This window comes from Saccopteryx leptura, chromosome 3 (genome assembly GCF_036850995.1).
Source record: "Saccopteryx leptura isolate mSacLep1 chromosome 3, mSacLep1_pri_phased_curated, whole genome shotgun sequence".
Taxonomy (NCBI): Eukaryota; Metazoa; Chordata; class Mammalia; order Chiroptera; family Emballonuridae; genus Saccopteryx; species Saccopteryx leptura.
Window position 1 is genome coordinate 340760682 of NC_089505.1, and position 18341 is coordinate 340779022.

At 35.6% G+C, this 18341-nt stretch overlaps 1 protein-coding gene across 35 annotated transcripts in view; it reads left to right on the top strand.

Annotated features, from left to right (window-relative positions):
• The window catches only part of RIMS2 (regulating synaptic membrane exocytosis 2), a 644704-nt gene that overhangs the window by 175208 nt on the left and 451155 nt on the right, over positions 1-18341 (top strand). For all 35 annotated transcript variants that reach the window (XM_066379295.1, XM_066379287.1, XM_066379300.1 and 32 more), the window contains one exon: positions 16046-16356. In XM_066379295.1, coding sequence (XP_066235392.1) covers positions 16046-16356 — 311 coding nt within the window. The remainder of the gene's footprint in view (positions 1-16045; positions 16357-18341) is intronic.

Here is an 18341-nt window from a genome sequence, read left to right on the forward strand (position 1 = left end):
ACTTATATTGTAAGACAATTTAAACGGTTTATTTTGACCCTTGTTGCGATAGATTAACAAGGAGAATAAGAAAAGAGTGGAGTTGCGGAGAACCTCATAAATTACATTTATGAGGTTATTCAAGTAATTTGGGCAGATGATGTTGGTGACTTAGATTAGGGTGGTTTGTAGTGGAGGTGGTGAGATGTCATCTCTGTAGATACATTTTAAAAGTAGAACCAAAAAGATTTTCTGGAGGAATGTATGTGTGATATGGGAGAAGATTATTCCATGATTTTTGGCCCAAGACAAACAGGGAAGGTGGAGAGTTGTCCTGAACTGCTAAAAGAGAATGTAAATGGAGCATTTTTAGGGTAAGTTCTGGAATTCAATTTTGGTCGTGTTCAGTTTGAGATGAGTCAAAATACAAATTCACTGAAGTTTAAGCATAGACCAAGGGTCGGGAACCTATAGCTTGCGAGCCAGATGTGGCTCTTTCGATGGCTGCATCTGGCTGGCAGACACATCTTTAATAAAAAAATAATAACGTTAAAAATATAAAACATTCCCATATATTACAATCCATTCATTTCCCACCACCCATGTTCACGGTTGCGGATGGCTGGAGCCAATCACAGCTGTCCTTTGGGGCAACACCAAATTTTTATTGGATAATGCGTAATGTACACGGGTCGTTGTATGGCTTTCACTGAATTACATTTTAAAATATGTGGCGTTTATGGCTCTCTCAGCCAAAAAGGTTCCCGACTCCTGTATCCCTGTATTAAAGACTGTGCTTTAATTTTGTGCTTTGATAGTGTTGTGATAGTTTATTTTTTTAGAATAGTAAATCTCCCTTGGGTGGGTGAAGTTGGACTTGCTGTACATTGAATCTACTTTAAAGTAGGTCAGACTGCTTACTGTATGTGGTTAGTGATGATACTGCTTTTTAGCAGTTTCAGGAGCAAGAAACACGATTTGCAAAAGGAAGTTTGTTTAGTAGTCCGTGGCTTCTGAAAATTTACTTGGAAGAAACAGTGGAGGATCCCAAATAGTTTTGTCCACTAACCTTAAAGGTTTTAATAAGTACTAGTGATAATCTGACAAATAGGTAAATGAAGCTTTATACTTTGAACTTGTTCTCTGAAAAAATACCCCTTCCTTAAAAATTTCTCTTCCCCAAGAGTGTTCTAATGGTTTCCATATCAGTATCTTTTTGTTAGTATTTTCTTTGTGTTCCTTCTAGTTTTACATTTCCAGTTCTCTTCAAATTGGATACAGCATCATCATCTTTACTATCTGTTAACTTTCATGTAATTATGTTCTGGTTCCCTTCTTTTTATATATATGATGTCCTCTTCAGGAATAATCATGTCCTGTTTTTTTATTTTAAATGAAACCTTCTAGGTGAGTATACTTTTGATTTTAAGAAAAAATAAACTTGCTTAATTTTACTTTAAATCTATTGAAATGATTTTGTGGTTCTATAATTTATACATCATAACCTTTAAGTTCTTCTAAATGATGAAAAAGGAAACTGTTAACTGGTAGTACATTTGTATTTACTCTATTGAATGTTTAGTTAGTTCAATATACAATGGAAAATATTATAATTAATATCACATTTTGTAATGTGAATACTGTAATGATACACTTTGAATTCATTTTTAAATTTTATTAAAGTTATTATAGTTTTAACTGAAATTTAATTTTATGGGCAAAAACAGGTAAACAAAGTAGTATAAAATGCAAAGAAGCTGTTGGGTCCAGTTTGAACAAAATGCTATAGCACAGTCTAGTGGGAAAACATAATTACTGCAGAAATGTTCACTTTCCTTAATCTTGCTGAATACACCTACGTTTTAAAAGTTGTCTTTTCTTTAAAAATCACTTAGAGAAATAAGCTTAAAGTACAATTCTAAATTAAAATAAGATTTAAAAGTCAAATATTTATTATGAAGGCAACAATTACTTATTCAATAATAACCCTAACCAATTAAATTCTTTTTAATGATTAATTTATTTTGGCAGCCACTTCTTTAGTTTTTTGATAAAATTTAATTTAGAACAGAAAGTTTATAAAATATCACGTTTTGATTAAAAGGAAAATAAAACCGACACTACAAAATATGAACAATTAATTTACCTTTGATATAATCGCCTGTTATACATATCCTTCCATAAAACCTCCCTGAAAGTATGCTACATATTTTATTTAAAAATTTATATTTGTATGAAAATTTAGTAATTAGTTTTCAATTAATTAATGTTTACACATTTTATTTTTTTAAAGATTTTATTTATTGATTTTAGAGAGAGGAGGGAGAGTGAGAAAGGGAGTAGGAAGCATCAACTCGTAGTAGTAGCTTCTTGTATGTGCCTTGACCAGCCAGCCGAGGTTTCAAATTGGTGACCTCAGCATTCCAGGTCTATCCATTGTGCTGCCACAGTCCAGGCACTTATTTTTTTCAGTGTAATTATCATTATCAGTAAATATTTTCTCTAGTCTAATTAACCTTAATTAGTCACTTGTTTGACATTCCTACTTATTATACATTCTAATCTCACCCCACTTTTTTCTTTTCTCTCTTTTTTATTTTAAAATATTTAAAATGCAGTGTGTCCTTAAAGTCATGGTGCACTTTCCTGACTGGTCACAGGAAAGCAACAAAAGACGATAGAAATGTGAAATCTGCACCAAATAAAAGGAAAACTCTCCCAGTTTCATACCTATTCAGTGCAGTTTGATGTGGGCTCACCCCAGAACGGGGTTTGTCCACCAAACTGCCGGTTTCCTTCAATTGCTTATCCCACCGAGTAATGTTATTCCTATGTGGTGGCGCTTTGTTATAAACGCGCTGATATTCACATTGCACTTTGGTCACGGATTCGAATTTAGCGAGCCACAGAACACACTCAACTTTCCTCTGTACCGTCCACATCTCGACTGGCATGGCTGTGGGCTGCTCTGCTGTATACACGGTGTTACGTCATCATCTGTGCATGCGCACATGCTGCCACATCATCCTACAGAAACTGGGAGGGTTTTCCTTTTATTTGGTGCAGATTTCACATTTCTATCGTCTTTTGTTGCCTTCCTGTGACCGGTCAAAAGTGCACTATGACTTTACGGACACACTGTATGTTGAGACATTTAGAGGATAATACCAACCAGTTATAGAAATCTTAAAATTTTTTCAGATATGGTTTTTTAGAGATGTAACAATTATCTTGAATACTTATCATTCCACACATTTTTATTTGTACAGTTTAACTTTATCCATATATGCTGCTAAGCCATTTATGGTATTATTTTGCGAGGTTTTAAACTTTATATTATTGGAGCACATTGTATTGATTTTTCTGAAACTTCTTTGTTTAATTATATTCTGAGAGTTATCGAAATCTAATTTATTAATTTGACTGATGAATATAATTCTTCTGCATGAATATGCTATAGTTTATTCATTTACATGTTGATTTGGGTTATCTAAATTATTTTTCTAAGAGAACTAGTACTCAATAAATATACCTGTTTATGTCTTCCTTTGCCTGTGTGAGAATTTCTCTAATATTTCTGGGTTATGGAGCATCTGGGTGGCTCTTTCTAGTTTTACTAGATATTGCAGAATGCCTCTCCAAACTGGTTGAAAATAATTTATAATCCTGAGAGGAATGTTTGTATTGGTTCCTCTGCTTCCTCTCTAATGCTTGTTATTGTCAGACTTAAAATTTTGCCCAAACTGATGGGTGTGAATAAACTGTTTCAAATTAGCATTTTTTGGCTGGTGATGTTAAGCACCTTTTTATTTGTTTATTGTCCAGTTGGGTTTCTCTGTGGAATTGTATATTCATTCCTTGTCCTATTATTCTACTGTGATGTTTGCTTTTTTCTTATTGAAATATGCCAGTTCCTTCTATATTCTGAATGCATATATTTTGTTAACTGTATACACTACAATAAAGTCTCCCCCAGATTGCAGTTGCTCTTTTTACTTTATGTTACCTTACTGTTGTACTATTCAAAATGTTTAAACATCTTGATACAGTAGGATTTACCTTTTTAACACTTTGTATGTTTTATATATTTATGTTAAGAAATCTTTTGTTTTTCTGACTTCATAAAAATTTCCTTGACATTTATTCTAAAAGTTTTGAATTTTTGACTTTAATATTTTAGTGTTTAATATGTTTGGTATAGATTTTTATTATGTGGTGTGCAATGTGAATCTATTTTCCCCTCAGCATGGAGAACAAGTTTTCCCAGTTATATGAATTCAATAATACACTTTTTTCTCCACTGATTTGTAATGTTAACATTGACATATATGAGAGTCTGTATCTAGAGCCTTTCTTAAGCTCCATGTTCTATTTATCCTTTGTCTCCTAATAATTCTAATTTCTGTCACTTTATAGGAAGTAAAGCAAGTCCACCTCAAATTGTTATTTCTCTTCAGAATTATCTAGATTTTCTTCTTAACTTGGCTCTTTCATATTCAGTTTAGAATTAGCTTGATAAATTCCATGAAAAATAGTAGGAGTTTTGATTAAAATTGCATTGAATTTTGTAAATTATTATTTTGTAGTCTCATCACAACAGAGTAGTAATCTTGCCACTTACGTCTCCTTTTAGACTTTTGCATGCAATTTTTCTTTGTAACAGTAGTTCAAATTTTTTTAAATTAACTGTTTGTATTTTGTTATTAGTGGTGTACAGAAATGCTCTTTATTTTGGTTTGCATTTTTGATCTAGGAAACTCATCAAATCCTTCAATGCTTTTAATATTTATAATTTTTAAAATTTTCTATCATAATCAGATGGTGCTCATAATCATATAGTGTTAAGAGAAGTACAGTATTTTTTTCATCTTTTTTCTTGTTTCATGTGTAAGATTTACTAAGGGAGGATCTCCAGGACAATGATGAATAGACGTGGTGACAGGAGAGCCTTCCTTCATTCCTGACTTTAAACAAAATGCTCTTCCCTTTCATCCTTAAGTGAAGAATTGGTTACAGAATTTTTGTAGTTATCCTTTATCTGACTTAAACATTACTTTTCTGTTTCTTATCTGCTAGATTTTATTTTCACATGAATGAGTCTTGCATTTTATGAATGCTTGAATGGTGTTTTTATATTATCGGTATCACTTTTTTCCTACTTTAATCTATTAATGTGGTGAATTCCATTAATGTATTTTTAAATATCAAACTATTTTTGCATTTATTGTAATTCTTTCTTTGTCATGATAGGTTTTTTTGTTCATTTCTTTCTTATATATATTTGAAATTTAGGATTTACTTTAAGATTTTAAGATTTTTGTATCCATTTCTATCTGTACCACTGGCCTATAATTCTACTTTTATATTGTCAATGGGGGGCTGAAAAGGGCTCCTCAAAAAATATCCATGTCCTAATTCTTAAACCTGTGAGTAAGCTTCTATGGCAGGAAAGAAAAAGCATCTTTGCAAATGTAATTTATTAAGGATCTTGATATAGGGAGATTATCTATCTGGTGGACCTTAAATGTACTCAGTTGTATCCTCCTAAGAGGGCAGTAGAGGGAGATTTTACTTACACACACACATGAAAAGGTGATATGAGGTGCAGCATGGAGAGATCTGAAGATGCTGTTCTTGAAGATTGGATTGATGCACCCATAAGCCAAGGAACGTGGGTAGCGTTCAGAAGCTGATTGCCAGAAAAGGCAAGGAACTGGTTTTTCTTTAGAGCCTTCTGAAGGAATGTGGCACTGTTGAAACCTTGATTTTGGTGTCAAGTGATACTGAATTCAAATTGGGACTTTAGTCTCCAGATCTGTGAGAGAATACACTTCTGTTATTTTAAACCACCAGTTTGTGGTGATTTTGTTACAGCAGCCTCAGGAAACGAATTCACTGCCTTTCTCTGGTTTTTGCTGTTAGTCTTTCTAGTTTTATACATTGAGTTGGGGAACTTTCCTTTTCTCTTTCTATAATAAGTTGAGATTATTCCCTTCAGTGTTTTGTATGAGTCAAAATATAAAACTATCTAGATCTCCCTCCCCTTTTCTTTGTGAGATTTTAAAAAAAGTTTTCACTGTAATTCCTTTTCTCCTCTCTCTCCCCTTTCTTTCCCCTTATTAACAGTTGTGTGATTGCCTTCATCCGTGTCTGGGTTCTCTAATCCAAGACCGAGCCTTCAGTATTGAGCTGGGTTCTTGCCTCCATCCTGATATTTAGTGATATTGCAAATTAATATATTAGTGACATTTTAAATTGATGATCTTACAAATTCATGGTTGGCTTTGTTCAGGATTATGTTAGAAGACAGTGTTCCACGTGACTGAGTCCACAGCTCTATGGAATCTGTAACTTGAGACAGCTTTCCTACAACATTTTTTCAACTCCTTTTATTAATGAAGAAAGTCCTGGGCATCAGGAAGTGAACTTGACTCCAGACTCTCATTTTACATGGAGCACTTTTAGTTCTGTTATCCTGAAAGAGCTATGTTCTCAGCCAGTGGCACCTGCTTCTTGGTTTAGGACACTGGACCGAGGCTTCAGCTTGCTATTTTCTTTCATTTTGTTTCTGTTTTAATTTAATTCATTAATTTTAATTTTTATCTATAAGCTATAGTTCTGGGTAGAGAAACAAAAATCTTACCATACAAGCATCGTCTATTTTAGCAGAAAAATGTTAAAAATTAAGATTTATTCATGGCATTAAATTAATATATAGAGATAAAAAAATTTAAGGAAAGTAAAAAGAGGGGTAAAGTTTTAAGTTTATGCAAAGTGGTAGAGCACACTATACTTCTTAATTCTCTCTATATTTTTTGGAATTATAAGTGTAAGTTGCAGGGTTTTTTGCAATTGTGTGTTTTGTTAAATAGTGCTACTCTCTAAAATTTTTAGTAATGTTAACTGCATGGCGATACAATAACTGATGGTATTTTCAAGTTAATTGTCTTTCATTTTTATTATAATTACCTGTCTTTTATTTATGTTTGGGATATAAATTGCTAAAACATAGGAGATGGACCCATCTTATTATGTGTATTATGAAGCTGTTGAAATTGCAACGCAATTATATGCTTGTCTCATTTTTCTTATTTAATTGGTTATTTATTGTAAAGTCGTGGAAATTATTAACTCAATGATCTAAGCATGTCAGTTCTCTACTTTAACTGGTAGAAACCAGGCTAGTTTCACTTGCTAACTCTTTTGTTGGAGCATACTGCTAATGTGAATTAACCCTTCAATACTTAAAACACTGTTATCTTTTTCCAAAGGAACTAGCTTACTAATAACATGCTATGAATAGCATGTTGAAGTTCAACCATAGGCAGTAGCGGTATTTGTTCAGAAGTTACAAAGATGGTTCATTTTGACTCTTCAAACTGGCTTTGTTCACTAGTTTCTGATATTTACCTCAGGCCCCCCTACCATTGGTGTTTTGTGCGATTTCTTTAGATTACCGACTTAAGTTAATTTTGCTGTATGAGGTGGGGCACAAGTAGGTTTATTGTTGTGAGTACAGAAAACAGAGTTTATTCTTGTATTATTATTTATTAATTGTATTATTTTCCATAGGAACAACTGTAAACCTACTTTTTCCCCATGCTGTATTCAAAACTTGGCGCTTATAAAATAATTTCTTTAGTAACCTTAACTTTGGATATGCTAGGTTATGTCACCTTCCTAAAGACCCAGCTTGGTTGGACTAGAGTCCTTTTCTGTCGCCTCCAGCTTCCCTTTTTTCAACTCCTGCTCAGAGCAGAAAAATCAGCCATTTTACTAGAAACTTAAAGCTCTCAGCACTTTTTTCTCTGGGTGTGGGTCTGGTCCATTTACTACCCACCCTTCAAGGTCAGGGACCCAAAGCAAGGTCCTTCTGTTCAGTGCTGTTTGCACCAGTGAAACGAGACGAGAATGAGTTTAGTAAAGCAGAGCAGCAACCTTATTTATTTATTTATTTATTTATTTATTTATTTATTAAGGGAGAGAAGGGGAGATAGAGAGAGACAGACTCTCACATGCATCCTGACTGGGATTCACCTGGAAATCACCCGGCAACCTTCATCTGAGGCCGATGCTCGAATCAACTGAGCCATCTTCAGCACCTAAGGCCGACACTTGAACCAAGCAAAGTATCCTCAGAGCCTGAGATCGATGCTTGAACTAACCGAGCCACTAGCTGGAAGACAGCAGGAAGGGAGAGAGGGAGGGAAAGAGAAGCAGATGGTTGCTTCTCTTGTGTGCCCTGACCAGGGATTGAATCCAGGACATCCTCACACCAGGCCAACTCTCTATGCACTGAGCCAACCGGCCAGGGCCAGAAATATTATTCTTTGATCAAGGAATGGAGAAGGGTGAACTCACGACACTTTCCCCTGACTGGGAAGGAGCCTTCTCTATTAAAAGGCTGTTGTGTAAAATGATCAAATTCTTTCATGAATGTGTACTTATTCTTCTGTTGCACTTGGCCTTTTTGCACTCAGTTGTTTTTGTACACGATGCCCCATTGCCGTCTTGATTTTTGTTCTGGGAATCTTGGTCTTTGCATCGGGAATCTGTTTCAGTTCTGAGGTAAGTATAGCTAGTGACATAATCTAGTTATTGAGAAATGTTAGGGTCTTTTGAATATTAGCCGGTAATACACACTTTGTACTTAGGCAGATATTAATCTTTGAATATAGCTGACAGTATTCAGATTGCACTGTACAAGATATATTTGAAGTGCCCCCTATTTTAGATGCTTATATCAGTAAGCTGGCTCCTTATTTTTTCCCATTAGAGAATAATTGGGTTAAGAAAAGCTATGCAATGATAAAGTGGGAACTCTGAAGCTCATTAGTTCAAGCCTGAGGATACTTGGGGGAAAGTGTTAGGTATGCAGAAAGAGGAAGTCAAGGAAGAGCCTGCCCCCTTCTGTCTTTGTACATTGTGGGGAAGAAGAAAGAAGACAGAGGTAAGGCCAGTGGATGATCAGAACTAAGCTCTTCATTCCCGGCTCTGACCCAGGAGGAAATGCACATTGGTTACGTTGAAGGGCAGCTTTTACCCTCAATATTTGAGGTTCTTGGAAGACATCACCTCTCAAGGTGTCCTAGCACCCACTTGGGTGTAGGTACTTCAGAGTGAACTTGGCAATGCCTCATGGATAGACCAAGAAAGGGCCAAGCATTAGCTTTCTAGAGGAATCCTTAGTTCCAATGTGGCATGGACACAGAAGTAGCTGCTTGTTCACGTCATGACACACCCACGTTCCAACCTCCATTGTGAGGGATGAGGGATGAGGGATGAGGTGTCTTTGCAGAAGTGGCTGCGAACAGACAGCTTGGGCCATGGCTGAATGGAGGACAGAGACTAAGAGGAGCCAGCAGTGCCTTGGGAGCTGAAGTAGATCAGGTCAGTAGTGGAGCACAGCCCTGTCTAAATAGAGAAAAAACAGTTAAGGATTAGATGAGCTGCATTGTTCAGCAGCAGAAGCCCCACAGAACACCTAGAACATTTTCTTGGAAAAACAGCAGGGAAAGGGATAGAAAGATTAGAAATAGAGAATTTAACCAAAGGAGCTATTTATTAGACTAAAATTTAGTGGGTGGCTTTAAAAGAAATCTGGTAGGTATGCTTTTGAGGAAAAACAGAACAAATATAGATAAATAAACAAGCTACATTTGTTTGTATGCTTTAAAGCCCAGTAGCCAAACAAAGAGTTTGTAATTAAGACTTAGAAATGCTTAAGGTTGAAGCTTCTTCTGTACTGCTGCTATCTCTGAGAGGTTTATGGAAAACACCGTACCACCTTCCAGCTGCAGCCTGCACATGTGGCGATAGCTAGAGAGGCCATGCTTGCAGTTCACGGGGACCTGAGAAAGTCTTGTGCTTGTCTTAGGGTATCAGATGAAGCAAAATTTTCTTTTTGTTTTGAAATCCAGAAACCTATTAAATAGGCATTATCGTGATTTTTTAATTGCTTAGGGAACACACTTGAATAATTTTAACACTGTCAGAGGATGGGCCAGTACTTCAACCTTCCAAATCCACCAAGCTAGTGTTGGGGGAGGAGTTTGTAGGTTAGTAGCCCTGAATACCGCTGTATTTTGTCTTTTGAGAGACAGAGACACCATGGCTCTGATGATGGGAATACTTAGAGTAATGCTGTGATTGAGACTCTGAATTTCCAGGCCTTTTGTAGATTTCTTCTACATCCTCCTTTTCTTCTAAACATAGCCCGGGGAGAGAAGGGCATCAAGGGATTTATGATGTGAATGCATTCCTTTTGTAACACTTATTGTAATAGTAATATAAACAATATTGCACAATTATTTGTTTGCTTATTTTCTCCCCCACTATACTTTACACTCCACAGTAATATCTATTTCTGTTGAGCTGTGTTTACTAGCACTTAACATAGTCTGGCATATAGTAGGCATTTAATGAATATTGTATAAATGAATAATTATTGAATCAATGTTAATAGTTATTTTTCCATCTATAAATAAATAGATACATTATAGTCTGAATTTTTATGGTAAGTTAAAGCTTCATCCAAGTTTATCTACTAACACTGATTGTAGTATTAATCTTTTAGAAAAATATAGTAAATACATTATGTTCAGTGTGGTACTGATAATATCAACAACTGGTTTTCTGTAAGAAAAAGCCCTGATTCCTAGCATTTTCTAATTCCTGTAGTCTAAATACATCCCATGGCTGCTTTCAAACAAACCACATTACTTTCCTGAATGTGGAGTTGGGAAGAAATGTGCACAACTTGTTCTTAATGACTTAGAGAAAGCTGGTTCTGGGTTAAAAATGAGCACACTTATATGCTGCTGGTTTTAGTAGCGATTGCTCTTTACATGCAAAGATTATGCTGGTGGTACAATGTACAATAAAACATGTACTTTAAAAATATTTTGAATTAGTTAAGGAAATGTTATCAATTATCGAAGATCCACTCAAAAGTCTCTGTTGCTCAACACCGTAGCAGCTTATTTCTTACCTGCCTTAGGTCCACACTGGTGTGGCTTATCAGCATCCTGCTCTCTTCCAAGTGCTCATTGTGGTTCCCAGCCTCCTTTTTTTTTTTTCCAGTGGCTCCTTTATCCCCGAGGGTCAGCAATGAAGAGCATGGTGGGAATATATGAGAGTTTTATAGTAATCATAAAAATGGCCACATCATTTCATTTATAATCCACTGGCCAGAACATAGTCATATGGCCATGCCGTCCCTAGCTACAAGGGAGCTACAATATAGATTTCTAAGAGAAAAAGGAAATAAATTTATTAGCTAGCCAGGTTCTTCCACATCTGTTTTGTCAGCTGACAGGATTAAACTGATCAATTTACACTCTTCTCTGTCAAATGTACACATTTATAAGCAGGCTGGCAGTGATTAGAGGTGGAATTTAGTAAATTCTTCTGTGCAATTAGCTGTATCTTATGAGGTTGGCCTATGGTCTCATAAGCACCAGTCTCCAACCAATAATCCTACCGTTTTCTGAGTTACTTTGTTATTTATTATCTCTGTTTAGATGAGAATCACAGAGTTTCTAGAGCTTTAAATTCCTGTAACTTACTGTATGCATTTAAGATAATTTTGGTTTTGCTTTCTTTGACTATTCAGTTTAGCTATTACAATTACCATTTTTATTGCTTTAAATAGACAAGTTTGATTTTTCTTAGTTTTTTTCTTCCTTTCAATCCAAGTATGACTTTGGAATGGAATTTTTTTTTTTTCATTTTTCTGAAGCTGGAAACAGGGAGAGACAGTCAGACAGACTCCCGCATGCGCCCGACTGGGATCCACCCGGCACGCCCACCAGGGGCGATGCTCTGCCCACCAGGGGGCGATGCTCTGCCCATCCTGGGCGTCGCCATGTTGCGACCAGAGCCACTCTAGCGCCTGAGGCAGAGGCCACAGAGCCATCCCCAGCGCCCGGGCCATCTTTGCTCCAATGGAGCCTTGGCTGGGGGAGGGGAAGAGAGAGACAGAGAGGAAAGCACGGCGGAGGGGTGCAAATGGGCGCTTCTCTTGTGTGCCCTGGCTGGGAATCGAACCCGGGTCCTCCGCACGCTAGGCCGACGCTCTACCGCTGAGCCAACCGGCCAGGGCCTGGAATGGAATTTATAGTAATGTGACAAATTTGTGTCATGAGTATTTCATTTTTTATATTACTATATCACTTTGAAAAAGTTGGCATATTGAAAACTGAATTTAATATCTTATAATTTTGAATTCTATATGACTTTGTAATTTTAAGGCCTAGGTGTTTTTGATATTTATGAGTAACAGCAAACCATAGTGATTTATAGGCATATAAAATTTCTAAGATATTTTGAATAACATTCATCATAAGACGCACTGGGTGGTTAACTTAATCGGTTAAATGGATTTGTTATTAAAAGTCCTGCTATTTTTTTCCCATGTAAGTTAAATTGTGTTCTGTTGATACAGAATTTACCTCTGATAGACATTAATCATTTTATAGCCAATTAGTGAAAAGTCATCTCATAGCATATATATGTGTTTGTATTTGTGAGACATAGTTCAGTTTCATCGATTTATAAGTTAAGTTGCTGTGGGTGTAAGGGCTTCAAATGAAAGTGTCAGTCCCTTTTACTACTTAAAGTGAGTGGGTTTAGGCTTCCTGAACTTTAAAGATTAATAAACTATTAATCCAAGTGTGGGAGGAGACAGAAAAGAAGAAAATAAAGGTAATTGGGTGCTAGGATATGACTAGAAGCTAGCAGTTTAGGAGGGAACATTGAAACCATAAGAAAAAGAACAATGAATTCTGATAGCTCAGAGTGTATTAATCCATTGAGGTCTTCATTAGGAATCAAATATCCTACATCATGCCTTATACTGATTTATCTTATATTACACTCCACTGGTTTTTTTGTTTTGTTTTGTTTTGTTTTGTATTTTTCTGAAGCTGGAAACAGGGAGAGACAGTCAGATAGACTCCCGCATGCGCCCGACCGGGATCCACCTGGCACGCCCACCAGGGGGCGACGCTCTGCCCCTTCGGGGCGTCGCTCTGTTGCGACCAGAGCCACTCTAGCGCCTGGGGCAGAGGCCAAGGAGCCATCCCCAGCTCCCAGGCCATCTTTGCTCCAATGGAGCCTCGCTGGAGGAGGGGAAGAGAGAGACAGAGAGGAAGGAGAGGGGGAGGGGTGGAGAAGCAGATGGGCGCTTCTCCTGTGTGCCCTGGCCAGGAATCGAACCCGGGACTTCTGCACGCCAGGCCGACGCTCTACCACTGAGCCAACCGGCCAGGGCCTCCACTGGGTTTTAACAGATGAGGATAATAACACATGTAGCATTTCCACATTTTTTTTTCTCATTTTGGGCTATGCAGAAATCATAGACTTACCTAGGTTGCATTGAGGTAAGTTGGCAAAGCTGATCATGACCTCCATTAGCTTTATCTAGCCATTAAGAGAAACACACTTGTAACTCATTTCACACATTGAGCTGGGAATCTCTGCCCTAATCAGTGGTTCTCTAACTTTATCAAGCATCTGAATTACCTATATAGGATTTGGCAAAAACAAACAAGCAAGTAAACAAACAAACAAACAATATGTATTTCTGGTCCCTTCCAAATTTCTGATTCAGTAGGTTTGGAGTGGGGCTTGAGAAATTGCACGTCTAATGAGTTCTCAGGTGTACTGATGCTGCTGTTCCAGGGCTGTTTTTGAAAGTCTCTGCTCTAGAACAGGTTAAGTACCCTGCTTACCTTATGATAAATAATAAAGCAGCAATAGGTTGTTTCTGCAGATGACCTTGATTGGCTAATTGTATTGCATACTCTCATTTCTGTTTCATTGTTAATTACCAGGGAGGAAAAGATGTTATTCTTGAATATTGTGAATGTGATTTATTCTAGGTAAATTCTGTCACAGAATCATAGCATATATCACTGTATCATGTATAGTAATGATTTAAAATAAACAGAAAAGTTGAAATTCATACTGGATTTATTTGAACATTGTTTTGTGGTTCTGTATTAAGTGTGCCTTTCACTTTTAAAAGAGATCTGCAGTACCTACATTTGTCACAAGATGGCATTGAAAGGCTGAAATTTTGGTTGAAAATTGATTTTTGAAATATTAATGGGTTAGATATATTTATATTTTATGTGTATTCAAACCAAAAAAAGTTTGAACTATGATGTATTTATTTTTAAATTGAGCAATATTTTGGTATCTTCATATTAAAAACCTTTTTGTTTAGTTATAAAAAATAAAGTAGTCACATATATTGACATTATTGATGGCTAATTCTTTTGGAAATTTATGAAACACATTTTAATCTAGTTACATAAAATATTTTATTATCATGAATCCCCCCAGAAGGACTTCAAATAAATTCAAGTTAGCAAGCATTTAGAAAGCCTACTGTTCTATGATTTCTAAGGTTTTATTTTACATAAGAAGATATAGACCTTGCCTGCAATGAACTTTAAATTGAGTTAGGAAGAAATGTATATACAATTCAGAGAACAAAATACAGTAGTGAAAAGTTATCAAATACAATGTTCTATGATAGACTATACAAACAATATAAACTGAAATAATAGACAATTCAGTAAAAACATTAAATGGTCTTTTATAAAAATATCCTTGTATTAGTTGGAAACACTTGATTTTTTTACTCTGAATTTTTATATTATTGTTTTTCAAACCATGAAGAAATGTTCAGCAATATGGGAGCTCTGTATGATTCAGTATTTGACATAAAACAGCAGAATCACTCACTTGAAATATGAACTCACCTTTTATTTAATGAATGTGATTTTATTGTTTTCTAATTAATTGAAAAGTATTTTTCAGAAGAGGGTGAAGATTTTCTGGTCCCACAGATGTTAGTTATGATATTTTAGATCCCTGGACTCTGAGAAACTTCTCTATATTAAACAATGAAGTGTAAAATGATGGTTTACCAGGGTGTGCTGTTGGGAGAAAAGAGGCTATGTGCCGTCTGATGGGCACAGATTGTGACTGTTGCAAACTTAATGAGTTTTGGGGATCTGTTTCAAAACAGCATGAATAAACTCTGCACTTAAAACTTGTCCTTCTACAAACTATGAGCAACTAATACGGTTTTATTGAAGATCAACAATGTTCCTAGCTTTTTAAATTTATTTTTGAGTCATTAAGAATTACTTAAAATAAATAAAACCCTCTTAGGAAGCCTATAATATAATTGGTGATAGAAGGTTAACTTAACATACTAATACAGTAATCTACTGAAAGTCTAACATATACTAGGTTTTGTGCTAGACATATATTTTTTATTTTACTTATTGATTTTTACAGAGGGGTGGTGGAGCAAGAAGTATCAACTTATTGTTGCTTCACTTCAGTTGTTCTTTGGTTGTTTGTTGGATGTGCGTTGACTGAGAAAGCCCAGGGCTTCAAACCGGTGACTTCAGCGTTCCAGGCTGATGCTCTATCCACTGTGCCACCACAGGCCAGGCTATTTTTTTTTAATTTATTTTTTATAAATTAAATTTATTGGGGTGACATTGGCTAATAAAATTATATAGGTTTCAAGTGTATACTTCTATGATACATCATCTCTGCATTTTATACAAATTATTTCTAATCTTTCGTCCTCAAAACAATACAGGAAAGTTTGTATTATTATCCCTATTTTTTTATTTTATTATTTAGGAAACTAAATTTTATAGATATGAATAATTCAATACCTTGTTGAAGTTTGCAGTTTCTAATCTTGGAGTTGGTATTTTAACCCAAGTCTGTCTTGCCTCAAAATTCATTTTTTACATACTAAACTATGTTCCTAATTTAAATAAAAATAATTAAAGAATACATATAAACAACTAATAACTTGTTTGGTATTTCTGCTTCAAGTAAACATTGTCTATTTTATTATAATTATTCTGGAAAAATTAAAAGAAAGAATATGTGACTTAATTAATGGTAGCTGTTAATCTGGATTACATTTTTAACCATATACTTTTTTGTTGACTTGAATTGTCTCTCTTTTTGTTTGTTTTAAACTTTTGGAAACACTAATTTCTTTTCCCTTTGTATTCATGTGCAGGTCATGTGGGTATGTAATTTGTGCCGAAAACAACAAGAGATCCTCACTAAATCAGGAGCCTGGTTTTATAATAGTGGATCTAATATGCCACAGCAACCTGATCAAAAGGTTCTCCGAGGACTGCGGAATGAGGAGGCGCCTCAGGAGAAGAAGGCAAAACTGCATGAGCAGGCCCAGTTCCAAGGACCCTCAGGTGACTTACCCGTACCTGCAGTGGAGAAAAGTCGATCTCATGGGCTCACAAGACAGGACTCTATTAAAAATGGGTCGGGAGTGAAGCACCAAATTTCCAGTGACATAGCTTCAGACAGGTAAACATTTTGCTTAATCTTTAGGTAAACATATTAATTTAATCTTCATTCCAAACAGAAGCAAAAATACAAAAAGTTTTTTTTTAGGCAAGGAGTTGTCTAAATATAATGTAAATGTCTATGTTTTATATAAATGCTGAAAGTGATGTTTAGGACTAGAGCTATTGTAGGCTTGAGCAATCTTGGATTTGATGAAGGAGTGTCAGGTTATCAGATTTTTCAGAATAAAGAGTGAAACAAAACAAGGAATTTAGATAGGAGGTTATTGTCATAGGAAAGGAATGCGATTTTAAGACACAAATCAGAGAGGTTGGATTGATAGGACTAACTGGAAGTAGGGGTTAATGGGGATGATTAACAATGTTTCTAAAAGTCCTATCCTGGGCTGAAGGACGAAGTGGTTTTTTAAGCAGGTAAGCACAGATGAAAGGGTTTTATGACTTTGATGTATCCATGGGCTGTTATTACTATTTTGGTTCAATTTATGGCCTCCATGTTAAAAGTATTCAGCTTTTTAAGTTAATGTTTATGATTCTTTATTTCCTACCTTTGGAAGGAAGAGAATGAAAGGTTTTATGAGAATATTATTTATCTATTCCATACTTCTCATTCTGAGTTAAAGTTTTTAAGGAAAATCTGGTATATAGTATATGTATTATCCAGAAGTGGCAGATACATTTCTGTGTGAACAAGTATAAAGTCATACATTTGTGGAAAAACAATTCTAAATAGTATTTACAGGGTGGTGAGTATCGGACAGCCATTTAGAACAGGTAAGATAACGAGGAGTCACATCAGATAGTAGCTAGCAAAATTGAAACAATATATTAATAGTTTTGTCTTTGGAGGAAACCATTTGATTTCATGGCTGGAATACTCTGCACATCTCAGTGCAGATGGGTTGACATTGATCAATAAGAGTATATAGGTTTCAGGTGAACCTATGAATGAGTCTACCTACTAGCAGTTTTTAAATTGAATAGTGAAGAAGAGTTACTGATAAAGAATATAAAACTCCAGTTCACAGTATTATTAGTGATTTTTTTCTTCAGTACCATTCAGAAATCAGTGCCCTCAAAAAGAGAATCTTTGGTTCAATTAAATTTAAGTCTCTGTGGACATTGGACTGTGTTTGAGAGATAGAAAAGTATGTTGTATTTCTTAATTTAAGGAAGTTTAGTTTTTTTAAAAAAATAATTAATTATATTAGGTGAGAGGAGGGGAGATAGTGAGGCAGACTCCTGAATGTGCTTTGACGAGGATCTACCCAACAACCTCACCTGGGACCAATGCTCAAGTACTGAGCTATTTTTAGTGCTTGAGACTGATTCCTTGGCCCAACCAAACCATCCTCAGCACCACGTTTGAATCAATTGCGTCACTGGCTACAGGAGAAGAAAAGAGAGAAAAGTGGGAGAGGGAGAGGAGGAGAAGAAGATGGTCACTTCTACTGTGTGCCCTGAGAATCAAACACAGGATGTCCATAAGCTGGGCTGACACTCTATCCACTGAGCCAATGGCCAGGGTTGGAGGTTTAGTTTAATTTTTAATTATTTGCTACAGCAGTTTTGACCTGTTTTTTGATGTTTTAGTTCTCTTGCAGGTGCTTTACATATAGACTATTAGAATTTATTGAATGAATAAATACCAAGTTGACCTAAGACCTTAGTTTTGAGTTCATGAATATTTGCTTAATTCACTTATTCATAAAAATGGCAAATTTTTATTATCAACAGATATAAAATATTGGTAGAGATTTTAAAATAATTTTGAAATAATCATTTTTTATGTGCAATTTGCTTACCCTCTTCTCTTAAAATATCTCCCAGGAGTACTTAATGGTTTCTTCGCCTTTCACTTACATACATAACCTGGTGATCGTATTAAAACATAGATTTGAATTTGCTAGGTCTGAGGGAGACTCAAGAATCTCTATTTCTGACTAGCTCCCAAGTGATGTCAATACTACTAGTGTGGAGTAGTAG